Genomic DNA, 27421 nt, shown 5'->3' on the forward strand with positions numbered 1-27421 from the left:
AGTTTGATGATCGACATTGTGGTCGTTTTGTCTGACCTCCAGCCGTATGTCTTGGAAACTCGGGTAAAGAGAGGGGGGGAGCTGTCAACTGATCACCACCTGGTGGTGAGTTGGATCCGATGGCGGGGGAAGAAGCTGTACAGACTTGGCGGGCCCAAGCGTATTGTGAGGGTCTGTTGGGAACTTTTGGCTGAGCCCCCTGTCAGAGAGATTTTCAACTTCCCACCTCCGTCTGAGCTTCAACCAGATTCCGAGGGAGGCTGGAGACATTGAGTCCGAGTGGACCATGTTCTACGCCTCCACTGTCAATGCGGCCACTCGGAGCTGTGGTCGTAAGGTCTCCGGTGCCTGTCAAGGCGGCAATCCCCAAAACCCAGTGGTGGACACTGGAAGTAAGGGATGCCATCAAGCTGAAGAAGGAGTCCTACCGGGCCTGGCTGGCTTGTGGGACTCCTGAGGCAGCTGAAGGGTACCGGCAGGCCAAGTGGGCTGCAGCCTGGGTGGTTGTGGAGGCAAAAACTCAGGTCTGGGAGGAGTTTGGTGAGACCGACGGTCGGGGACAGTGCCTCTAGAATGGCAGACCGCGGGTTGGTGGTCCCTCTTTTCAAGAAAGGGGACCGGAGGGTGTGTTCCAACTACAGGGGGATCACACTCCTCAGCCTTCCTGGAAAAGTCTATGCCAGGGTACTGGAGAGGAGAATTCGGCCAATAGTCGAACCTTGGATTCAGGAGGAACAAGGCAGTTTTCGTCCCAGTCGTGGAATACTGGACCAGCTTTATACCCTCGCCGGGTGCTGGAGGGTTCATGGGAGTTTGCCCAACCAATCGACATGTGTGTTTGTGGATTTGGAGAAGGCATTCGACATAAATATATACATAATATCAACGTAATTTGTTCAGCTGAAATTCAATTGATATTGACACTAAGGGAGTTAAATAATTTACTTAACTTTTAAATTACATAATTTAAACTATTCGGTTCATTTACCAGAGTTATTGTAAGAAAAGTAATGCAACATTTGTTTTATTACTAACTAAAAAAAGCACTTTGACTTGCAACTTAATGTAATTTACGATACATTTGCCATTACTACAGCTCTGTTATTTATTTTTTTTATATACTTTTTGTGTTTATTTGGGGATTTGTTTAATGTTTATTGATTAAAAAAAGAGAGACTATAATATACACACGTTTTATTTACGTTTTATTTGTTTTAATTATGTTGTTTAGTTTTGTACTTAATTGTAGTAACTAGGTTGCAACGTTTAAAACTTCATATGAACATAAAACAACTTAAAGGCTCTTTTTGTACCCTATTGGTGCCAGTGATCATACATTTGTCATTGCATTCACAATAGTGGATTTTATTTATTTATTATAAAAAGTGAAGACTCACTGACCTAACTATTATGTCAATAGTATAAATACTACGTTAGCAATGACAGATCACTGAGGACATTTAGGATTGTTCTTTATGACAGTGTGCATTTTTATGGCCTCTAACCTCTGAATTCATGCATTAATGAGATAGAGATGTGTTAAGTGACTCATGGGGCTAAAATTCACTGCTGCACTGAATTCTTATTGGTTTTTAGGTTAAAGTTACCCTATAATGCATCACTTAATCATGTACTTGTTGTAAGCTCAGCTATTAATGGCACGTCATTAATGCTGAAATATGCATTAGCATAGTAGCTAAATATGTAATCAGTGGGTCAACCCTGGACCAGGATGTGCAGCAATCAAAAATTCCTGAACCTTTTCCTGTCCTTTAATGTTTGTATTTCAAGAAAAAAAATTCATGAATCTTTTGATTTCTTTTTGTGCTTTAGTGGTTGCGTCCAAATTTGCTGTGGTTAATGTTGAGACTGTCCTCTATCAGTGTGGCAAATATCACAACTTTCCCGCAAGCGATTATGTGGGCTGCCTTAGACTCAAGAGCAGAAGAAGAAGAATTCTAACGAATACAATAGGTGCCATCGCGCCTTCTGTGCTTGGCACCTAATTAAGTCAGCATCATGTTTCATTTAGCTCAGGAAGAGTTTGTTTTCAGAAGCAGAATCATACAGATCTATACAAACAGAAGATATTCAGGCTAACCAGCAATGAGATATACAGTAAATTGATCTTAGTATTTTGGTTTCCAGAGTGCTTATGTACTGTAAGTTCTCCATGAGTGGCACAAAACAAATAAGTGGCACCACCTCCTGGCCTTGCAATGTTTTACTTCTTTTAACAGACATATTTTTTCTGTGTTCTGTACAGAAGCTGAGAGTCTGAGTGAGAGCTGTCAGCTGGTCTCACGGCTCCATGTACCCTGAACCCAACACGGATTCCCCTGCTCGTCTCTCCACGCGGCAGACTGGATCCCCCTATACGTGAGCAGAATCTTCTCATTCAAAGAGAGTCAATAGTTTGATGATAGATGAAAAGACCTATATGACCAATACATAACCAATGCGCTGTATTTATATTATCCTTAGCACCTTCACTAAATAAAGGTAAAAAGGACAAATTAAGTTGTAATAACACTCCTTTTTTCTTTTTTGCTGTTGCTGTAGAGCTCGTTATGGGAGTCCAAAGAGGCAGCTGCAGTTTTACAGGTACTGTACATCTGCTCTTCATGTGTAAATATAGCCAGCTCTCCACGAGATTACATAAAACACTTTCATCCATAGCACTATACAGTAGCTTAAAATGCAGAGACGGTCCCCCTGGAGTATCCTGGAGTTAAGTGCCTTGCTCAAGGACAATGGAGATGGAGCGGGATTGTAAAATCAGTATGCTTAACTCTCCACTTCCTAATATGTTCTGAGACTGAAACTTTTGTGTTAACAGCAAAGATTTTTAACCATTTGTACGGTTGGTGATATATTTTACAAATGTATCTTAGGGGGGCATTTCCAACTGAAAACATAAGACTTTTTTTTTTTAACAGTAAATTTTTTGTTGGCATTTTAAGGTTGGTGATTTAGACTTTATACACTACATATATATACAGTATGGAGTATATACATTTTTGAAAACAGTGATGTCACGCTTATGTTTATTACATGTTTAATCTGAAGGTATGTGTGCAAGTGTGTAGTGTTTCTTTGCCAACTAATGGCCTGGCATGCATAATAATATAATTGAAACGTTTAAAAAATGCAGACTTGCAAAGAAAAAGCTTGTGCAACTTTGTGCAAATGTACCTGTAGTATTTTGTAGTTTTTATATTTGGTATTCATTGTACTGTATATGTTGATATTTGCTCTAAAATTTTACTTCAGTCAGAGGAGCCATATTTTTCAACCTAATAGACATTATTGACAAGTTGATGTAAGTATGGAGTATATACTTATAATATATACAGTACTGTTAAAAAGTTTATAGTCAGTATCTTAGGGGGGCATTTCCAACTGAAAACATAAGACTTTATACACTACATATATATAAGTTATGGCATTTATAATGCTACGAAAGATTTCTATTTAAAATAAATTTTGTTCTTTTGAACTTTATAATTAACAAAGCAGTTTTCAACATTGATGATATTAAGAAATGTTTCTTGAGCATTAAATCAGCATATTAGAATGATTTATAATGCTACGAAATAAATTACATTTTGACTGGAGTAATGATGTAAAAAAAATGCAGTGTTGCCATTACGGGAATTTATTACTTTTTGAAATATTGTACTTTGGTTTAGAAATTGTGTGTACACAATATTGATATTATTGTAAAAGAACCCTGAGTCTTCATCACCAGCACAGAGATATGTTCTCTATTTTCATCTTGTCAGAGTGATGCAGTAGCTCTTCCTGTCTCTGTTTAACTATTCCTGACATGAACATCTTACACAAAGCCAAAATTTAATGTAACTATTTCATAATGAGCTCTGCTGAGTCATTTGAGAGAATACTGAATCTATACGCTTACTGGCGATCTGGTTTCACACGAGAGATGGAGGAACGCAGACTCGAACTGGCCTATGAAATGAGTTATATATTTAGCCTGGATGTGACATCACAGGCAAATGGTGTATGCTAAATAATAGATGCTACTGTTTTAAGGCACGCCTGGAGTCTTTAGTCACAGGGAAATGAAGGAAACAGCAAAGGTTGCAGCATTGTTGCTCGATATGGAGAACTGTAATTAACACAAGAGCAAATAAGCTACTGTGTTTATACATTCAAAGCTAATGTGTTTCCTGTTGTAATGGGCAGCTAAGAACAGCACTCACCATCTACTGTATGAACAAGTTAACGGTCTGCTGGGTTTGACTTCTACTTAAATACGTAACCTCTTTCTTGCTCGCTCTCTCTCTCTCTCTCTCTCTCTCTCTCTCTCTCTCTCTCTAACATATAATTCGTGTCCCTATGGTCCTGAATTCATTCTCATCATTATCTAAAGTGGAATATCTGCACTTAAAAACAACAAAGAGTGACACACACATTCACTTATGTGACATTTGCATTTAAATTATTTGTAGCACCTAATTATAAGAGTTTATCTTTGTGTAGAACTTTACTTTGTGTACAAAAATATTTTTTGTTTTAAATTTAATTGAATTTTATTATTTGCATTATTTTTTTTTCTTTGTGTATAATTATAAGAGTTTATCTTTGTGTAGTCAAAACATATCAATTATTTTTTATTAATTAAAAAATGTAAATTTTAATTCCAGAATTAAAGAAATGCAAAAACATTTATTTAATTGAATTTTATTATTTTTATTAATTTTTTTTAATGTAATATGCAGTGCTTTTTTGTTCTTCATTCTGCTTGGGATAACTGAGTTGTACTTTTGAATTCTGTACTCGTACGAAACAGAGAACAAGCAAAAATGGCTTTTAGTACACTTTCTTGTGGTACAACATCAAAGGCTTTTAGAGCAAAAGCTGTCTTGAATAATTCATGTTTGCAGAGCATTCTGGCACTGCGATAGGTTCGCAAAACATTCTCTCTGTGATATTCGCCAGAGTGGGTGGTGTCTGATGTTTTTGAGGGGTGGAGCTTTTATTTTGCCATTCACTAATTACTAAAGAGTTATTTTCAAAAGACTCTCGGTTTAAGGAGGAAAACGGCAGTCTTCTTTAGCGTGCTGACCACCATTAAGTTGTCAGATGAGCAGTGTGGTGCAAAACCCGTACGTGACTCGACCTCCGAGGAACCGGGTAAGTTCAAGGCTGGTACTTTAGCTGAACATGGGTCCCGCTTGAGGATGTTGCATGGTTATCCCGCTCACGCCCACAGTCCTCTCTCAGGTTAGAGGCGTTTGTGTGATGGGGGAACGGAGAGCAGGGCTTGCATCCACAGACCGTCTTGGTCTACTGTAAACTACTGCATCATGATGTTTTAGTTATGAGAGTAAAGAAGGTCGGTTTGCCTCATACTGAGTCACTTTCTTCCAATGTAGAGCTTTTGCAGTGTAGAAAGAAAAACTAAGTTGTGAAAAATGAGCAGAGGCTGTAATGTTGCAGATATGGTGGATTTTATCTCTGACTTGATGAGATATGAAGCCAGTTTCTACTTTTATGATGGGAGAAATGTTGTTTTGGACCAGGATTGTGTCTTCAGACTAGAGACTCACATGAGATGTGGATTCAAATGATTAGATCTATAAGCATGATTGTATACAGTACATGGCCTGTACATGCTGTCCTGACCGCAGTGACACTATTGGCATTTTCTAACAGGTGTTCTAAAATAAAATGTGCTGCACTAAATTCAACTGTCATATTTAATAACAAGAAAGCATCTCTTTTTAATGATGTGACATTGATGTTTGTTGCATAAATTATTCAAATTTGTCCTAGGCATGCACAAGGGGTTCTTGTACTGTATATTGTTTTAAATGGATTTCTGTTGTCGTTTGTCAGCAGAGAACCAGTCAGTTTGGCATTGTTTGAGCAGTGATTATTTTCAGCATTCCTCAAGACAATCTTACAAAGATTTAGATCTGTGATTATTAGTTTATTATTAATCAAAACCACAGATAACCAGCATCAAAACCACTTCACTTGTTTTTTTCTCATGTTAATTTTATTATTATTTAGTTTTTTTATTATAAGTTTGTTTTAAGTTTTTGAATTTTTATTATGTAATTATAATTTTGTTGTGGTGTTGATGTAATGAACTAAAAAATAAATAAATCTGTGATTTATTGGTTTTAATAAAAAAAACATCAACTAAATTCGACCCAAAACCTAATTAGCCTGGCACATAGAAGTGCCCAAAGTTGAAGAAACATGATTATAGACACATTTTATATTTAGGCCTCTTATTATGTTGCTGTACTACAAGTGAAAAGTACATGATGTTTACTTTTAGGATTCTGGCCTTTGTTGGGGTCAGTGCCAGTCTATTTTTTGACTGTCATAGGTTAGGCTGATTTAACTGACTGGTTCCTGGATAGTTTTAGTATTCGGGTTCTCCAGAACAACTGCGGCAGGCCTTACAGCATTCTTCACGCATGCCTGAATGTCCACTCACCTCTGTTGCTTGATCACGCATATGTGTGGAAGAATACTTCCACTTGACTTTATTCTATGAAGATCAACCCGTTAAAGGTGGCCATTATATTGAAGTCCCACAGGAGAAAGGGGCTGGGAGGGTGGTCTCTGAATGCGGTGTTGATTGCCATGGGAGGCGGGCGCTATTTAAAGCAAGGGCTCTGCTGGTCTCTGTCATGCCACTCGCTTCACTCTTCTGTCTGTGTGTGTGAGACCCGGTCACCTGGTGGTAGGGCATGTTTGCCACTCACAGAAGCAGTTTGACTGAGGTGCGGGTCGGGCACGCCGGGCGCCGCCTCAGCCGCCAACACAGTGTCCCCTCCGAACCCCTGCAGATCCCCAAAAATGGGCCGCCGGGGAACAGCATACGGAGGAGCAGCAGCATTAGCAGCAGCAAGATGCTGTCCCTGTCCTTCAGCGAAAGCATGCGGAGCGACATCGACCGCTACCTGTCTGACCAGGGCCTGTACCCTTTGCGGCAGGGTGGGGGGGAACTGGGGGAGATTAGGAGTCTGCGTGAGGTGCGGGCAGCCGCCCAGTTTAAAAACCTGGAGGACTTTCTGAGGACCAATGGAGTATCTCTACAGGAGTCCATCTCCTTCCAGACTGGGATGAGGTACAGGTAAGGGCCACAGAGGATTTAAGTCCTGCTTTTAAATCTGGGACTGAGTTTCACAAGTGATTAGCGATCGATGATAAATTAGTTTTTATTTTTATATTTTAATTTGTTTAATTTATTCAATTATCTTATGCTGTTCTCATTTTATTAATTTTTTATTTTATTTTTTATATTTCTAAATATTTTTTTTTTTCAGTTTAGTTTTTCAGTTTAGTACTGAAGTCATATATTTTGAATTCGTTTTTATTTTTGTGTTATAATTTAGTTAAATTGATGTACTTTTCTTATGCTGTTCATTTTATTTGTTTATATATTTCTAAATGGCTTTAAACTGTATTTATATTTGTTGTTTTTATATTTATATTTTATTTTGTATTACATATTTTATGTTTAATAAAAAAATGTAGAAAATATAAATATATAAAAATATATTTAGATTTAATTATATTTTATTTCATTTAAACTTTTTCCATGACCAAAAATGATGTTTGTTTTTTTGTTTTAAAAATATCTACATTTTTTTTTTTGTTTTTTGGTTTTATGTTTTGTTTATTGTTTTTTGTTGTGTGTTAGGGTGGACTTTTTGATAATAATTTTTGATAATCTTTGGAGGTGTAATGGAGTCTAGTTTTGGCCCATGTTGTGTGTATCTAAGTAACCGGAGAGAACAGCAAGTGTTAAGCAGAGACTGAAGCGGGGTCTGGACCAGCTGTGTGATTTGGATTAAGTGCTTTGCTTTTATAGCCATTGGGAGGGCATTGGTCCCACGATGGCCTGCTATAGTGTTTTCAGTCTTTACATGAACGTCCTGTCAGCAACAGATCAGGCATATCATGATATTTAGAAATGGTAAGTGTTTTTGTAAATGATGCATTGCTAGTCATTCTTGTTTTAATGCTGCAATTGTAACACTTTTCAATTCATTATCATAAGGTCTCATTTATTAGCGTTACAGTAGCTTCAATAGTAGTATGAATAGTATGAATTTGCTAAAAAGTGTACACATATTTTACCTACCAATTTAATATTTTTCTATTTGAGTCCTTTAATCTTCATAATGAATTTGAAGTGCGAAAAGGAAATTGTCAAAGACCAAATATTTACCACCTTGTGTTATCTACCAATCAGCATGGTTGTCAGGCAGAACTTCAAGAAATCAGTTTAAACAGAGAAAGAGTGAATAATTTAAATAAATTGTAATTTTGAGTTTTTAAAACTAATTTGACAGATTTTGGTGCCACATAAATGAATAAATTAATTAAACATACCTGTTTGTATTATGATGGCAAAACATGGTATTTTAAGTAATGTTGATTTATGATGACCTGATTGCTTTACAGATGATTCAGTTACAGAAGATAGTAACACAACTAATCACAAAGGTATCAATCAACAAAAACCATGCTGTTTTTAGTCACATTCTGAATCTGTATCGATTAAACAACGTGTCATGAGCAAGTAGTTTTCCAAGTGAGAAATACAAATGATCTTCCTGCTAAAATGTCAACTGCTTACAGTTTTCACACTTTACAGAGGATCATTTCATAACAGTGCTGATATTCACAGCCTGACATGTTGTTGCTGAATTGTTGAAAGCAGTTGTCTATTTTCTACCTGCCACATGCTCTCATACATCTATATCGGTCTATTTAATCACTAAGTCCATCATCAACTTCCTTTACCGTCCTTTTTGCCTGTGTGGATTTAAATAGTCTCTCTGTTGGCATTTCTAAACAGCCCCAATCTTTTTACTAGCAACTATCATGACATGAAAAGCAGTAGCCAGGTCTATTCAATTCCAAACATCTGCTATAATGACATATTTTGCATTATATACAGTATATTGCCTGCGGAATATATGGCTACTTTTAAATGGTTGTAAATGTAGAAAAGTGCATTGTTGGTCCAGATAGTGTAGTTACAGCAGCATCTGCTATGGTGATATATTTTTCGTGCTAACCGGTCAAAACCTGTTTCATTTTGTTTTAGTGGCACTAACCTAATGGACTGCTGTGCCAGGTTTGTCCACCAGATGGCAGAAAGTGCACATCATCTTGGCATCAAGTCTGTGTTTGTCAAAAACCGCACCTACCAGTCCATCTGTAGTTAGTGTCTTCATTTGTCAAGTTCAGTTCTCATAGAATTACATATTTATAATGCTTACATTTTGAGACATTCAGTTCTATGATTGATTTTTTGTCCCAGAATCCCACCATAGTCTGATATCACAATGCAATTAGCTGTCATCCCAAGATTGACTCCTGGACTTGAATGTAATCAGTTAACCGTACAAGAGTTATAATTAATAACTAATTAAGTGCCGTGCAAGAGGGAGTTGGAGCCCCTGCCTCTGTCTCTGTCTCTCTTTCTTTCTGTCCTGCAGAACTAATGAGGCAGGCCTCTTTTCTGCTCTACTTCCTCTTCTGTTAAAGGCCGCCGCTCATTCTGTCTCTTTGTTTTTACTGCTGTGTTTCCCTTTTATTTTTTATGCAGTATTTCCCCTTAGGGAATGTACTCTGGATTAGACATGCATTTACATAATGCAGCCTGGATTATACATAAATGCATACACTGGCAGCCAAAAGTTTGGAATAATTACCATTTGTTTAATGAATTCAGCATATTAGAATGATTTCTGAAGGATCATGTGACACGTGAAAATGTGAAAATTCAGTTTTTCCAGCACAGGTTTAAATATCATATTAAAATATATTAAAATCGAAAGCAGTTATTTAAAATTGTAATAATATTTCACAGTATTACTACTACTTTTACTTAATTTTTGTATCCATTAAATGCAGCCTTGGTGAGCATAAGATACTTCTTTTAAAAAACATATTTTAAAAAAATTAAAGAAAAAATGAACATGGATTTAATATCTTTGTATATGTTATGTCCCATTTTAATGCAGCAGCATTCAAGCTGCATGAACTTCATGCTTTGAGAGTTGAAAGTCATCCATCTTGTGCTTAAATAAAAAAAAAAGACAAGAAGAGCAGAGGAGAATAAATGCGTTAATCTCAGTACATCAGACTAATTGGAAAAATCACATTCTGGAAAAAGAGCTTTCTGCAGGCTGATACCAAGATAAAGACGGGTCCATAAGACATGCTTCACTGGGCCAGGATTAGACGGTGCTGTAAAACTGCCTTGAATGGACTAGTTTCCATCACATCTTCTTCTTCCCTTTATATGAAAGTTAGCTTTTGTGTGTATGATTTATATCCCCTGTCCGTTGAAGGTCAGAAAGAAGCATGGGGTCTTAGTTCATTTTTTCCTTGTCACTTTTGCTGATTGTAAGTCTTTTTGTAAGGCTGATTGTAAAGTATTTTATTCTTTCTAAAGCTTTGTGAAAAGTGCCATACAAATACATTTTAATTTAATTTAATTGTTACTGCTATGGAAAGAATTTTTAATATAAATCCTGCATGAAAGAGAGTGCATTTGAGCTGAATAAATTATTCTATCAAACGGAGTGCCAATGTAAATTCGAATATGCAGCATGCATTCCTGCTTTTTAATTGTTAATGTATTGATTTTGGTTTTACTTTAACTACTATGTGATAAAATGTAATCTTTTTAAATTTTAGTACATTTAATCTTTTGATAAAATGCACATTTTTATGTTGTACTTAAATTTAAGAAAATATATTCATGTAATTTTATCTATAATTACACTGTTGACCATTCCTATGCACCGTATCCCACATTAATAGGAACTATAAATTCAAAGTGTTTTTTTTTTTTACATAAGTATTTAAAGACACCTAATATTAAGTGGGACCAAATGTGTTATAAAATGTAAAAGTCTAATCTAAACTAAACTCATTGATCTATTCTGTTCTTTTCCACTATTCAGTAGTGCTGACGGACAGGCGGTCGGTCTCCTGCTGTCCCCTCAAGGTCTGCTCAGTAAAAGGCCAGGCTGTATGAATTCAATTAACAGAAAGTGCAGTTAGCTTTTTTTTTTTTTTAAGAGCATCTAGAAGTTTGAGCGATGTAAGAGAGAACCGCAGGCACTGTAGCTGTGAATTAAGCTGCTCATGCAGCGTAAGCTTGAAATGGGAGACCCAGCATTTCATCCTTATAACTGCTGCCTTATAATAGAGAGACTTTTGGGGAGTTGAACGTGTGCAGATCCTAGCAGTCTTTCCCTCAGTATCGGGAATTTGTCTTGTGGAGGTTTTTCTTTTTTATTGATGATGTGTTGTGTGGTAATTTTGAATTAATTATTGAAATTTTTTTTACTTTGCTTTTTTTTGATTTTTTTTTTTTGATTAAAAGTAAAGTTAATTTTATTTTTTTTATTTTATTTAAAATTTGTTTTGTAGACTGTAAAAAACTTTAACACACACTAGTGTGTGAAAACTGTAAAAAGTGGACATTTTAACAAATTTGATAGCTTTACAAACATTTTCGGTTTATGTATTTCTGCTCAAGTTTTCACATGCACACAAAGATGTTCTTACGTACTTGTAAAAGTCTATTATTTTCTGCAAATGTTAACACTTTTGTGATAATTTGAGTAATTTGAATAATGTTTATTCATTTTACTGTACATCAGTGGTTCTTAAGGAAAACTTTCAGTGTGCACTAATAGGTCCTAAAATTGTTTTAAGTTAAATTAGTTAATTAAAATGCTAAAAAAGTGAGTGTAAAACATTGAACTGTCTTTTTTTTAGTTTATTTCTATTACAACAGCTACGAGGAGGCCTTTGAATTTTGTCTTGGACAAAGCAGGGTACTTGTAGTCAAAAATATTGAGAACCTGTGTTTTATCACATCCTTCACACATTTCTTTATGTACCACTTGAACATGTCCCCACATGTAAAGACTACTGAACCAGGACAGATGTCAGATTTGCAATATCCACACCTTCTTAGACATGTAAGGTGTTTCTTTATTCCTTTGCGGTTTTGTGTGCATCATTAGCAGAAAGAAAGCTTATGGAACTGCAATTTTCTGAAACATGTTCATTTTAATTTGTTGATCATTACACTCTTCATTTTCCTTGCTTTGCGGACCAGCTCAGCGCAACTGAATTGCAGCAGCTGGTATATGTAGCTGGAATTGCTGTCAGTGCTTTAATGCAGTAATTGCTATGCTGTCCACCTGGTGTGTTACTGCCTGCTCAGGCTCTCACACATCAAATACTACTAAAAATCAAATGAGATTTAGGTATTTTTTTCTATTCTCTTCACTTGTCTGTCCACATGTCTCAAATAAATATATTTGTTCCACCTATAATCTCTGAAACAGAGCCTCTAACTCATGTGACAGCTCTAGTATGTAACCACACAGCATTTGATATTGAGAGGCAAAGCAGCTGCTCTCTGCTACACATAGTTCGATTTTGCATTAGAAGACTACTCGCTTCATCATAGGGAGCGGCGGGGATGTTACAGTCTAATGAGATGTAGCTTATGTGAAAAAGACCGCTTACATGAAATATATTTATTTATGGATTTTGCATGAGTTATGCACTATATCGGCAGGCACATTTTCTGAGAAGCCTGTCGTGTGCGTTCATATATGTGTGTGTGTACTTAAGTCTCTTTAATGTCATCAGGATTGCAGAGCTTTAGGATATGTTGAGTCTTTTACAGTAACCTTCAGGGCCCTGACAGAACAAAGTTATAAATATATATGAGGAGCAAATTTATGATTAACTGCTTGTGTTTGCCCTCATTTGGTTTGGTTGTTTTATTTTAGATATAAGAGAGGAGGTGATGCATAATATGTACATTAAGTTTTTTTTTTATTAACTTTAAAGAAACAGTTCTTGAAAAATCGCTGAAAATGTACTCACCCTCAGGTCATGCAAGATGTAGATGCCTTTGTTTCCTCTTTAAAACAGCTTTGGAGAAATTTAACATTGCATTACTTAGATCCTCTGCTTTAAGGTTATGTTTGTTGCATCAATTAACGTCTTAAAGTTAGAAAGTTTGTGTTTGTAATAAACAAATTTATGAAGATGTTTTTAAGTTTGAACCGTTGACAAGTCCTCTTTCCATAATAGTTTCTCCAACTGTCTCGTCTGAATCAGGAGAGAACTATGCACGTATAAAGCACTGTTTACAAACAAAAACTTTTTCAATCAAGGAAGTGATGATGTTTTTTATGGACTCGTATTTTGGCCAGCACAAAAAACTTTTTCAATCAAGGAAGTGATGGTTAATGTTAAAACGGCTTAATGATGGATTTGTAAAACTTTTTCAATCAAGGAAGTGATTGTTTGTTTTAATTTAGTTTTGTTTGTTATTGTGATATTAGTTTATGGATTTGAGTTGTTTACTGATGGACTGGAGTGATGTCTTTATCAGCTGTTTTAACGCATTCTGACGGCACCCATTCACTGCAGAAGATCCATTAATGAGCAAGTGATGTAATGCTAAATATCTCTAAATCTGTTCTACTGAACAAACAAAACCCATTTTGGATGACCTGAGGGTGAGTACATTTTCAGCAAAAATAGGCTGAAATAGTCCTTTAAAATTTAAAGGTTACAATTTAAAGAGCTACTCCACCCCAAAATGAAAATTTTGTCATTAATCACTGACCCCCCTGTCGTTTCAAACCCGTAAAACCTTCGTTCATCTTTGGAATACAATTTAGGATATTTTGGATGAAAACCGGGAGGCCCTGTGTCTGTCCCATAGACTGCCAAGTAAATAACAGTGTCAGGGTCCATAAAAAAGTATGTAAAGCATCGTCAGAATACTCCATCTGCCATCAGTGGATCAACCGTAAGGTTATGAAGCAACGAGGACAAGGATGCACTGTTTTCTTTCAAATCAAAGCTAAATACATGTAGAAACAGTACATCCTTGTGGCGCGGCTGATACAGAAGAGCATACACAGCATACGGTGATATGAAGAGACACAGAGGAGACCGTTGACAAAGGAATTGTTGAATAAAGTCGTCATTTTTTTTTTTGTTTTCTTCACTTACAAAAAGTTTTCCCGTTCCTTCATATAATCCAGATTGCCCGTCTGATGGCAGATGGAGTATTCTGACGACGACTTTCATACCTTTTATGGACCTTGACACTGTTATTTACTTGGAAGTCTATGGGACAGTCTCTCAAGCCTCCCGGTTTTCATCCAAAATATCTTAAATTGTGTTCCGAAGACGAATGAAGCATTTACGGGTTTGGAACGAAATGGGGGTAGGTGATTAATGACAACATTTGTATCCCTTTAAGGGAATATTTTTTAAATGCCTTTATACATCCATTAGTTCATTTTAAAAGTATAAATATTTCATTTGGTGTGTCAGTTAATTTGAGCTTATAAAAACTGGAATCCACTGTAATTAATCTTCTGAGAAGATATGAGTTTTTTTCTGTATGGTTGAGTCATCATCACTGATCTGATAAAGCTCTTGTCTGAGTCCTGCTGAGAAGCCTCAAGCAGAATGAATTGGCGTGCTCTTTTGTTCTGTTCTCCTGTACTCAGGGCTGAGCACTCTGGCTCATTGGTAATTCACAGCATTAACTGCCACATTTAATGTTCAGGCACACAAAAAGTCTGTCTTACAAAGAGCTGATAGAGGTTTTTTGTACTGTATGAACCTCTTAACAGACTTGAATCTGCAGTTCACCCCGAAATTAAAATTGCCATTGTTTACTCAACCTGTTATTTACTGTTTTTTCATGTTGAATTGTTGCTGCTTTTGACATAAAAACCATCATAAAAGTAGTATGCTATTAGTAGACCATACGCAGACCTTTTTTTCAGCTTGCCAGGATATGTAGGGCCCTATGAAATCCATTTTATTTATTTTTTGCAAATTCAATTTTTCCCTTTTAATTTTCAAGATTCATTTTTTTTCCATTTTAATTTTTCTAGTTTTAATGGATAAATTAAAGTTTATTAATCAAAAGGCATGACTTATTAATTTAAATCATGAAACTTACACAATTTAACAGCAATTTATTAAAAGTTTACTAAAAGTAACATTTTTAGGGCCTATGAAACACTTTTTCTCTCTTTCTCAATTTTATTTTTATTTTTACCAGATTCTGTGTTTTCCATTAATTTTCTGGATTTCATTTTAATGGTTTCATTAAATTTTAACAACCAAAAGCATCTCTAAAAGATTGATATATATATAGTTATAAGTATAAGCATATAAGTATAAGTATCTAAAAGTTATATATAACTTTATATATATAAAAGTTATATATATAAACTTTTTTCCCCACAGAAAAACTGTATTGTGTATTATTTACATTTTTCTGCTAAATAAATTCTGGTTAAAAAAAAAAGTCTGGTAAATAATCCTTAAAATAATGTTGTATTATTAGTAGTAGTGTTATTGATTAATTAATTAATAGCACTACTACTAATAATGAAACATTATTTTAGATTAATTAATATATTTCTGTTACAGTTTCTTCAAGTTAAACTGAACTTTAATTTTGATGGGTTGCTCTGGAGACCTTTAAGTTTCTGTTTGTAGGCTATATGATGATATAATAGTTTTTATTCAAAAGTAAATGCTTATGAAGTGACTCTCAGAGTAGTTCTAGACTCTATGTTCATGTATTCATTTACTCATTTATTGAGGTGATAGAGGCTGAAAATGAAACCGCGCGTCTGTGCCATTCATTCAACATTCATATTTAAGCAGTATTTTGTGTCTTAATATTCACATACACTAGTTTCGTGTTTATCGCTTTTTGATTTAAGTGTTCCAACCTCCTTTTGATGTACCCATCCAAAATTTGGCAAATTCTGTGACATTATGCTTTATATAGTAAATTACATTTTTATGACAGGATTTGGTGTTTCTGTCTGCATTTTCCGCATCGTGGAAATCATAGGACCATACATATGGATAATGATCGACCACCACTGAATATTCCTCAGATATTTTTGGTTGGAACCACATGAGTAAATACTGGAAGAAGTTTGAGTTTTGGATGAACTACTGTTTTAATCCCCAAAGTTGTGAATATAATGAGGATGAGAGTGTCGTTTGTAGCTCTGAGAGGTAATTGTTAGGTGTTTGCATGAGCTTATGATGAGAGCTGGAGCCCTGCGGTGAAGCTCACTATGGAGAGACTGAGCTCTGCTCTGAGGTGGTAGATGATTGAAGGGCTCTGGGGGATTTTCCAGAGCTTATTTGACTGTGGATAAGTCTGGAGTTAGGCTTCTAATCAAAGGTGAAAGGAGGGAGCGCTTGACAGTTTAATTGGAGTAGAGGTGTTTGAAGTGCCAGGAGGTCAAAAGCGAGGAACAATGGGTGATTATTGCTTTTTGGAGACTAATTAACTAATTTAGAAAACACTTTTAACCAAAGCAACCTACAATGCAGTCCACATGTATTCTCTCTCCATCTGTAATACTAAGAAGGTTTTGATTCATGACTTTCATCTCCAGACTGATGGCCTTTCTAGGTAGTACAAATGCACCACTAAAACAAGTGCCCTTAAAACAGAACCAGGCTTACAGCTGATGCACGATAGCCTTCTCTTTCTCAAGTACACCTCACACGACACATCCCACCTCATTAGAAAGGTCAGATCTCCCCTGGTGCAACACTAAGCCTCATACTCTACCGTTTGACACATAATGGGCTATGGCTCTGGTTTCCTTTCTCTAATGATAATTCAATTACTGCTTACAAATCCGGCTGCACTGACATTTAAAACCAGCCTCTAAAATCTAATACTGAAACTATCTGGTTCCTGCAGCAGTGGTGAGGGATTTGATTTACAGTGGTGTATTGGAATGGCAGGAGGCTGACAGGTGATCGTGAGTGTGGCAGTGGGCTGGTGTCTGTATGTAAACCCATAACTTCAGTGTTAATCCATTCAAAGGATCACCATGACACAAATACATTTGTGACCATGACAAAATGTACATTGTTCTGTCCCCATTGTTTATTCACAGTGTCCGGTAAGTGGACTCTTTTCCACGAGGATCACGTTGCAGCACTCTTGGAACAGCTTAGAGATTAGCATCTTTTTTTTTTAGGGAACAACAGAAGCATTCAATAGATGTCCAGCAATGCCAGCAGAACAGTAGTGGTGTACTGTTCATTTTTACACAGTTCTATCATGACCACTCTTAGATGATTTTAGAATGGTAATGGATATGACTGTATTTGTATTTGAACTGTATAATGTATTTTGTCTTGCTGGAATAGATCTGCTAAGCTGCTGAATTGCTGCTGCTGTTGTTTATTGCTGTTGTTGTAGATTATTGCTGCTGCTGATGCAAAGCAAGTACAGGAACTTGCTACTGCCAATACATATGTCGATACGATGCTGTAAGTATTTAAGACATACTGCTGCTGCACAAGTAGCATATGCAGTATAGTAACCCATAGCAGATCTATACAGGTGGAGGTGGGGAAGGTGGAGGGTTTCAGAGAAACTCTGAAAGCGTACTGCGAACTGCTCTAGTGAATGCTGACCAGCCATTTAAATGTAAAGCAGTAAACTCTCTGGCTGTGTATGCAACATTAATCAGCTTGTGCCGAGTAGTTTAACGCTGTGTATATCATCAATTTGCATTAACGACCCATCAGCCTGCACCATCTAGAGTTTCATGACAGAACTTGTTTTTATTACTTTTGATGAAAGTCTCCTTTAAATTTAGTTAATATTTTGTCATATTTAATATAATTTGTTGTATATTTACAGTAGCTCAAAATATGCATACATTTTATTATTATATTGTGAAATCTTTGCTTAATTTATTCATTGTCTGTGTTTTAATGATTTATGGGAAGAACCCATTCACAACATTCACTTGTAAGTTGCGTAATCTTGTGCAGATGTAAGTTGTAACATTAACAGTATGTTGCAAATATTTGATAAATCTCATATGTAAACTGCCATTCAAAATTTTGGAGTTGGTAAGATTTTATGTTTTTGAAAAGTCTCTTATGCTCACCAAAGCTGCATTTATTTTATGAAAAATACAGTAAAAAAAAAAAAAACAGTAATTTTGGGAAATATTATTACAATTTTAAATAACAGTTTTCTATTTTAATATATTTTAAAATGTAATTAATTCCTGTGATAGCAAACCTGAATTTTCAAGTCTTCAGTGTCACATGATCCTTCAAAAATCATTCTAATATCCTGATATTCTTGGTACTCAAACAAAAAAAGTACATTGCCAATTTGCTAAAGTGCTATTTTTTTTACTTTCCATATTTTAGCTATTTTGATCACAATCCATCTCTTCAGTGCAAACATTGCCTCACGTTTAACATTAAATATCAAAAAACTTTGACAAGTTTTGCTATAGATTTTTTCTTTCCTGAGGTCATGTCAGCTTAGGTTAACATTGCTATCAATATTTGCATAATATTTCTGTGTGTTGTGTTAGCATGTGGCATGCCTGTGACTCTGGATCATGTGCAGTGGCAGATGGGGTGAAACTGGTTGCCAGTGGATTTGAGTTTACATATCCATATTTTATCATTTTATCTTATGATATGATTTGATGTTTTTTTTTCTTTTTTATTTTTTAGGGTGTTGAGTGATGAAAGATGCCCAAGTTCAGTATCCTGTTTTTCTGTCTCCCTGTCTGATTTAAATGGACCGCTGCTTTACTCAAGCCTGCTGGCAGAGTCTTTGTCCTGAGGCTAGCGAGTGTCAAAGTGCCATTCAGGAAACTCTGTATGTTCACTTAAGCCGCCTGTCCACTTGCTTTCATCTGGAGGTGGGATGACACGCGTTCCTCTAATCCCAAGTGCATGAAAACCGGGCAGTGGCCCTGTCAGTCAGTGGCTTTATGCGCAGTAGTGGCTTTAGGCGCTGTAATGTGCTAGAGATGCAGGAGTAGCGTGTGTCGTTTGTGTGTCAGATTATAAGATAGCTCATCTCAATGTTTACGGTCTGCGGGACATACACTCACCGCATTCACAGACACCATCGCACTAAGGAACACAGCAGTTAGCTTAGACTAGAGAATTTTTAATCTATGGCTTCCTCTCTGATCTCTGATTTACAGCTGTGACTTATGATATGCAGTGTTTCTGCAAATACTCTGTAGAGGTATGCAGAAATGTTATTGTTTGTTTAACTGAAAAATCTCTGTCAAGATTTTTTCTTTGCTAATTTGTGTCCTCTCTAGTGTAACACTATACATAAAAGACACTCTCCTCTGTAAGGTTCTATCCATCTGTCTGTCTGTCTGTCTGTCTGTCTGTCTATCTATCTTTCTGTCTGTCTGTCTGTCTGTCTGTCTATCTATCTTTCTCTCTGTCTGTCCATCTATCTGTCATTCTGTCTGTACTCAATATAGCATTTTAATTAATTCCTTATTTGTAGCATCATGATCAATACATAACATTTATTTGAAAGAAAAAATGTGCATTTTTTTTTTCTCCCATTACTCTGTTGCAATCACTGTCTGAAACTTGCTTCATCCAGAAGAATTTTGAATAAACTTTTAGGCAAGAAAATGACTTATTCATGAGATTAAAATTGCCGAATGAAATTAAGCCTTCTGCACAAAGAAGTCATCAGAAATGAAGGCTAGCGGACAATCTGCATTCTGCATACTCAAATGTTTGTCATGAATATTAATGGCTGGTCAGACTGCATAATAGACCTTACTTCACTCCCACACTCATAGAACTGCAGCAGTCATGTGCACTGAAGTCACTAAAATCTACTCTTGTGAGAATTCTGCTCATCACCACACAGTATTGTATGTTATAGAACAAATAGAAAGAAAGAAGGAAAAGCCACATCTGTTATTAAAATCTACTTTTGTTATTTTTTTGGTTATTTTTAAAATGTGTTGTGTGTGGAATATCAGGTACGAGCTGATCTAACACAACATAGTGAGTGATTAGACCTTCCCACTTTCTCTCTAGTACACACACTCTCTCTCTCTTGCTTGCTCGCACTCATCATACTATGCTGTTTTATATACTCTCTCTCACTCAGCATTTATGCATTTGCTCAGCACATAGTGGGAAACATTACTGGAACCTGATCTAAACCAGAAGCCTTATTAATGAAACTGACTGTCAGTTAACATTAGGAATACTGGATGGGCAACAATAAAGCAACTGAAGAAAGTGGGGAATAAAAAGGAGCAAGTTCACTTACAGTGCAGTCAGAGGAGAGTGGAGAAGAGCGGAGAAGCGTGCGCTTGATGTGCTGCAGTGTGACGTGGATGGATGTGGGATTTCTCCCCTGTTCTGTGTGTTGACGTGATTGGTGCCCAGAGTTCACTGCTTCATGGGCTGCTGCTGCCCTGGAGCCAGAGCGCAGGAATTCACTCTCACAGAGACTTGCGCACACATACATGCACCGAGACACTTACTTACACACATTTCTCACACACAGACGGCACATGGACAGATACACACTCTGGCAGCACTTCAGAGCGATAACTGCACTTGTGGTTTAAACAGAGTGTTGCACTCACCTTTTTGACAGCTGCCACATCCATTCTGACCTTTTTTAACAACATTTTCTTCAAGTTTTAAGAAAAGTGACTGTCTTTCTCCTCGTTGTCCTCAGGGCAGGAAGACACTTGTCTTTAGTTGTTGAGGTAACAGCATTGGGAGATTTTAGGACTAGTTGCTCTTTGTAGCGTCAGCATCCTCACCGTGGTAAAGCTGTCTGCGGAGGCTCGCCGTCAGCATGCAGGTGTCTTTTGTGTGCACGGACCACCGAGCTGTCAGCCGCAGCACAGAGGACCGACTGAACCGACAGAACACCAACAGCCCGAGTTTGGGGACAAAAAGCAAGTTTCGCACTGTGGCAATGGTGGCCCGCAGCCTGGGCCAGCTGTCTGTGCAGAGCATGCCTTCTTCTGGTGACCACTGCTTGAGAACTGGCATGAAATATAGGTAGGTGAGAGGGGAACTCCAAGAATAAACATGTAGCACTTTAACCTTTCTGTGCTGTTTCGGTTTTTGTTCCAGTTTAGACTGTTTGTAATCAGATGTTCACTTGATTTGAGCAAAGTAAAGTTGTCTCAAACCAAAAATTGTAACTCTTGAGATTTTATTTGTTATGCAGGGTCAGTTTGGTTCACAGCTTTAACAGTTTAAAGTGTAACGGTTTAAAAGGAATGTCTGAAATGTTATTCAGTTGATTGGTTAGTTGGCTGGTTAGTTAGTTTGTTCATTGATCTCTTGTGGTTAAGTTAGTAGTTGTGAATGTTGAGATGGTAGTGATTGAGAAGCATATTTTAGCATATTTTATTCAGTGTACTGTAAAATATTTGAGAATTAAAAAAATTACAAATAATTACAAATTATGAGTAATTGATTTGGTTATTTATATATATACACTATACTTCATTGTGGCACGATCAAAATATTTGTGAATTTAAAAATTGAGAATATTTCAAATAATTAAGTCATGATCATGATTTGTTTTCTCTTTGTATGTATTGTTTAATACAGCAATCGATTTAATTAACATGTCCCCATTTCTATTTTAATGAATTTCCATCTAACGATCACTTAATCTAACACTACTATTTTAATAACATTAAATGTAGTTTGTAAATATCTTTTTTAAATGTAGGCTAATTGTTAATAAATCTCAATATGAATATAATTTTTTTTTTCATGTTGTACGTTATAATGATGTCATGCTAAATTAGCTTATAGCATTCAAAGCAGTTGAATTCAGTTTGAGGTGTTTTATTTTAGACAAACTAATATAAATAGTAATAGTTATCGACCTCTTGACATCTCCAAAGTTAAAGATCAAGTCTTTCATTTGACTAATTTATTGAATTTGTGTAGACGTATTGCTCTGCTGTTTGGGTTCAGAGGAGGGGTTAGAGATGGAGAATTCTGTTAGTGCCTGTTAAACCCATTAGCATGTTCTCTATATGAAATAGAGATGCATTGTGATCATGTTCCACTGCTTAGCATTATTAGGAGCACAGGATGCTCTCTCACTTTTTCGACTGCAGCGTTCATACAGCCCACGGTCTTTTGTAACATAGCCGTACTGCTTACTATGTGCTCACTGATAAAATAATAGTGTGCTCGATCCTTAAAGAAAGCCTACCCTCCCTCCTCATTTTTCCATACTGTAATTTGCGTAATTGTACATCAAAGGTACTTTGTAGCCATGCAAGGTAATGTAGAGTTTCTTCCACTTCCTGATTAAACTAATGTGTAACTGAACACCTGAAAAGCTTCTCTTTCTTGCTGCACTGCTACCAAATGTCTTGGCTCTTAAAGCTAATTCTCCCATTGTAATTAAGTCTTTAAAATTCAAAGCTGTAAATATGTAAATGTCATAGTCATGAAGGCTGGGTTTATTCCACTGGAATACTGATGGTTTTTGGACTTCTTTAACATGATTTGTGTGTGTAATTTTAATTTACCTGATCATAATTATGTCTTTATTGATAAAAAACAATTAGATTTGCACTACCTTTTGTTTTCTACACAAATTGGCTGTAAGAGTGAATAGCTCCCAACATAATTGTATAATAATGTGGATCTATTTATGTAGTTATGGATCTGCTAGTGGGATTAGACAAATTGTAATGTATTTATTTAATGTCTATCAGTTTTTATGACTTTATGACTGTCTGAATATTTTTTCCATGCTGAGCATTTTTGCTTTTACTGTGGAAAACAATAGAAGATATTTTGAAAAATGCCTCAGCGTTTTTGTCCATACTATAAAAATCAATAGGGTCCAAAGGTGTTTGAACATTCTTCTTTTGTCTTTTACAGACATAAAGGTCATACTTGCTTGGAATGACATGAGGGAGAGGAAAAGATGAAAAATCTTTCATTTTTGGGTGGACTGTCCCTTTAATTTTGATCTGGTATGTTCACATCAATGCTCTGAGGGTCTTTGCTGAAATTATAACACAATCACAATTTTCCTCTCAGCAGTTTGCAGCTACAGTGCAATGATGTTCATTAACAGAAACAGACTATCAGTGAGTAACATGGTAACCTCTCCATGTCTGATGAGCCAACATTAAATGTGCATTAAATAAGTTTATGCACATGCACCTGAGGCAAGAACCTTTAAAAACCCCACATACTTGTGTGACTTGCGTTCGTTGTGGTCTTACATTTGTGAATGCTCACTCATGAAATGTCATGAGTTTATAAATGCAACCTGGAGGGTTTGTTCCTGTCGTCCCATTCTGTGGCGTGTGTCTCTCTGGGCGCTACGATTATCCCTTGACTATTATCAAAGTTCCTGTGCTCATTTTGTACACAAATTTGAATGATGAAGATGGTTGTGTAGAGGCATTGTGTAAGCGTGTGTATCTCTGGGGTCTGCAGAAAGAAAACTGAAGTGGTGATTACATAAATGCACAAATGGGCTGCAGTTTCTGCCTGCTGTTCCCTGGGCAGTAAACAGCAGGACTGCTTCAGTCTGGCCAGCCAGTTATGCAAGCTACCATTTATTTGTCCAAGATAATCCCATTAATTCAATGTGCACTCTTAACTGCGAAGACCCCAGAGTTGAAGATGATGTTTCTTAAACAGGACGTGTGCAGTGCTGGATTGATGGAAGTTTTGAGATATACACCATAACAAATTTTCAACCATTCTACATTTCTGCAAAACCTGAAATACATTGCTGCAGGTACATACAGTATTGCTTTACAAGAGGAGCTATAAGTGGTATAATTTTTTTTTTTCTTGCAGAAGTGTCTTCTTGTACCCGTAGGTACCTTTTCGCTAAATTATATTGTAGCATGTTTCGCAACACTTTCAAAGTGAAATGTCCAGTGAATGGTGCCAAATAGAGTGTTCAATTTTTTTTCTCCAGAACAGGTAAACTTGACTAAGGCAACGTATTATTATTACATTGGTTGTTGTACATATCATAGCAGTTCAGAAGTCAGTAAAACGTTAAAGCTCTTTCACATTTGAAATTAACAAACCAACAACATTAACAACTTCCCTCAGAGATTTCCTCATTAACACATAGAGGTTAAAATGTCACCATTTTTACAAAATTTGGAGCATTTTTTTCAGTATGTGGATATTTACTCATTTTTTTTTTTAAATGTTCGTTTTTTTTCTCTCAAACAAACAGTTGATCTACTGCATAAAAAGTATAGACATGCTTTGTAATAATAATGATTGCAATTTTTATTTGGTGGGAAATTTCAGGCTTCTGTCATTTCTCTTTTGTCATGTCCACAAACAATGATGGCAGATACTCTACTTTTGTATACTTAGGTGACAGATTTTTTTCAGAGATATATCTTGAAGGACCTTATTTTTTTATGCAGAAGATGAATACAGAAGGACAACACAGTAAACACAACAACAACAAAAAAATGTTAAAATGTTCCTCCACAAGTTACTTTCAATGTTATGTTTCAACCACAGCTTTCAACAGAGAGCCAAAATTCAGTAGTGCACCTTTTTGCTGCATTGTGACTTTCACCTCTACCAAAAAACCGTGTTGAGTGTGCATACCTTTTTCTGTAATTTTATTGATAATTGCTTAATCCAACAGCGATGATGTACAGCATTGTTTCTGTAGTGACTTTATCCTCTAAATTCATCGATATATACTTCATTACTCCAAAACCACTTTTTAGCAAAGATTTGCCCAACAGGCCATTTTTCATCCACACATTGTGATATTTTGGCACCCCATGTGGAGTGTTTGGGCAGGGAGGAGTGAGCCCCTGTGGGGATAAGATTACTCATTTTGATAAAGTGCCCATGCCTCCTAGGCAATATCGTGCCTGTAGTTGTCTAGTGAAGCGTAGCCTACAAAACCCTTGTTGATGCATCCTCCTCCTGGTTTCCTAACCCTTCTTAACGTTTTGTCTTTTACTTCCCTCATATCCTTTTCACCATATTACTCGTGCCCCCAGCCTTTCTTATGTAACTATGTTGCATACCTTCCTACTCATCCACTTAAAGCCCTTTTTTTAGTCTGGAGTGATGAAACAGTGAATATACTGGCTTTTTATCTTGCCTGAGTGGATCTTGTTTGAAAGTTCAGGCTTGATATGATGAAGACACTCCGAGGGATTCTCGGTGGGACACTGGTCATTGAATGTGTGTGAGGTAAAATGTGTGTTGTGAACTGTGTGTGTATTGCTATTCTCAACCCCTCCCTGTTTGCTCATCTGCCATGCTAATGAGCTTGTATGAGTGTGTGCGTGTGCGTGTGTGTGTACATGTTCTTTAAGTAAGACATCTGCTGTCTGGGTCAGCTGTAGGGCTGCAGAGGAGACTGCCATAGGGCAGTTTTGGAGTATGGAGTCAAATCGTGCCATGCTGTACGGGTCAATGACAAATAAATGACGAATAAAAGTGTGTCCATGATAAAGCAAAAGAAAAAATCACCAAGGTCTTAAAAATTTAATTCAGGTTGGTTTCATATGATTTCCAAAAACATTTTCAAACTCTAATAATGCCTTCTGGTGTAACCATAGATTAAAAACTATAAAAATAATAATTTCTTGAATACATATGAGTATATAATTTGTAATCATTTTAAATTATTTTTATTTTTTTCATAATTGTTTGTTTTCCATGTACTTTATGTTTGTTGCACAACATGGCTTTGGTTTGGCAGAGCAAAGTTTTTCAAATATTAAAGGGGTTATAGGATGCGATTTAAATTTTCCTTTCTCTTTGGAGTGTTACAAGACCCTAAAACGGCTCGTTCTAACACGCCCCCACATCTCTACGTCAGGATGTGGGAAGATTTGCATAACGTGCCCAAATGTTCATGCAAAGAAAGAAGGCGTAACTTTGATTCTCACTGTTGCCACCGGCGCCATGTCGTGGAGTTGCTGTGTGTTTCGTTGTGAAAGCGAAAATACTTTGTTTGGCCTTCCAAATAGGACATAACTAGAAATCAGTGGTTAAGTTGTATTTACAACACTGTTCCAGAACAGTTTAACCCTAATATTCAGATGTGTGCAGCTCATTTTATGGAGGATGAGGACTATTTTCTGAACCAGTAGCCTAAAATACATCCGTGCACAAAGACTGTTCTATAAAGTGGGACAGTTCCAACTTTGCAGTCTGGCGCTTCTGACTCACAGCCTGTAAGTACATTTTTTTATATTTAAATAATTTGCCAATGATGATTCCAACACGAGTTTTGAGCAGTTTAAAGTAGCACTTGTTGTTTGTTGTTTCTCCGATTACAAATGCAGACATGGTTTTATGTTTACACAGCGAGATATGCAACGCAACGGTTCATGGCATGCTTTGCGTTTCCAGTACACACTTATCCACAAATTACTTAAGTTATTCGGTTAATAAACGTGCCTGACACTCCCTCTGATGCAAAATAAACCAATATCCAGAGTTATTCAGTTACTTCTAACAGTACATTGACTGAACTGCTAAAAGAGAACCGATGATGGTATGTGCATGAGCAGAGGTTATTGAGTTAGTCTTGTCATTATGTTGGATGGAATGATAGTATGTTAAGGGTGGTGGGATTTACATGAGACGCTTAAGGCATTCGGCCAATCACAACACACTGGATAGCTGGCCAATCACATCAAACCTTGCTTTTCAGAACGATGAGCTTTGTAAAAATCGCGTTTCAGAAAAGTTGGGCATAGAGGAGAAACAATAATGTACATTATATGGAAAATAATGTGTTTTTACCACATAAACACATTGCATTTCACCAAATACACAAAACACTCAAGTTTGCCTAAATGGGCAACAGTGAGAGTGTCTGCTCACAGTTCAGCACTATCCAGTTACTGTACCTCCATCAACTGCTGTGATAGTGTAGGTAGGCAGCGTGCTGCATTAAGAGACCCATTTTGATCTGTGGTAAAGGCCCTGTCGACATCCATTAAGGAATGCCAAATATTAGTGAAGAAGGCCTAGTGTTTCCCACACATGCAGCCTCAGCCAAGTGCAGCTCTCTGGGGAGATACTGAGTGAGTTTCTCCACTCAGTGTGAACGTGCCTTTTAAACACCCATACTATGCTGAGAAGCTTTGCTGCCATTCACCTTAGAAGATCAAGAAAGCTTGGTTTGTTTAAAGGCATGGTGAATTATTGATTGCAGACTTCATGTTTTTATTTATTTTAGTAATGGGTTTTCCATGTGTACTTTTAGGTAACAAGATCTCTGGCTAATAAACCATAGTTCTTTACAGCAAATGACGTAGATTAAGCAGTCTGCATTGTCCCTCTGAAGTTATACTGAGACATTTACTATAAACAACTGACTCAGAGTAATTTATTCATGAATCAGACTACACTGGTTGTGTAGGATGTTTTTGATTGTATAAAAAAAAAAAGTCATTTTTTTGTGAATGTCAACTCTAGTTGCACAGTATGTGTTTGATCCTTCAAATGAAAACTACAATTC

The 27421-nt window shown here is 36.5% G+C and overlaps 1 protein-coding gene and 1 long non-coding RNA gene across 6 annotated transcripts in view; one reads left to right on the plus strand and one right to left on the minus strand.

Moving 5' to 3' along the window:
• Window positions 1-20666, minus strand: part of LOC122142000 — a 108097-nt gene extending 87431 nt beyond the window's left edge. The window contains exons 1-2 of the long non-coding RNA XR_006158273.1: window positions 20526-20666; window positions 20204-20351 (exon numbers count right to left, since the gene is read on the minus strand). This is a non-coding gene — a long non-coding RNA (uncharacterized LOC122142000). The remainder of the gene's footprint in view (window positions 1-20203; window positions 20352-20525) is intronic.
• The window catches only part of kcnab2b (potassium voltage-gated channel subfamily A regulatory beta subunit 2b), a 57714-nt gene that overhangs the window by 11640 nt on the left and 18653 nt on the right, over window positions 1-27421 (plus strand). The window contains exons 3-4 of one of the 5 annotated variants that reach the window (XM_042751185.1): window positions 2267-2379; window positions 2563-2604. In XM_042751185.1, coding sequence (XP_042607119.1) covers window positions 2312-2379; window positions 2563-2604 — 110 coding nt within the window. In that variant the 5' untranslated portion in view covers window positions 2267-2311. Of the gene's footprint in view, window positions 1-2266; window positions 2380-2562; window positions 2605-6689; window positions 7121-19987; window positions 20953-27421 lie in introns of those variants that run through there. The other 4 variants (XM_042751181.1, XM_042751182.1, XM_042751183.1 and 1 more) reach the window with 4 other exon arrangements.

Source organism: Cyprinus carpio, chromosome B23 (assembly GCF_018340385.1).
Source record: "Cyprinus carpio isolate SPL01 chromosome B23, ASM1834038v1, whole genome shotgun sequence".
Taxonomy (NCBI): domain Eukaryota; kingdom Metazoa; phylum Chordata; class Actinopteri; order Cypriniformes; family Cyprinidae; genus Cyprinus; species Cyprinus carpio.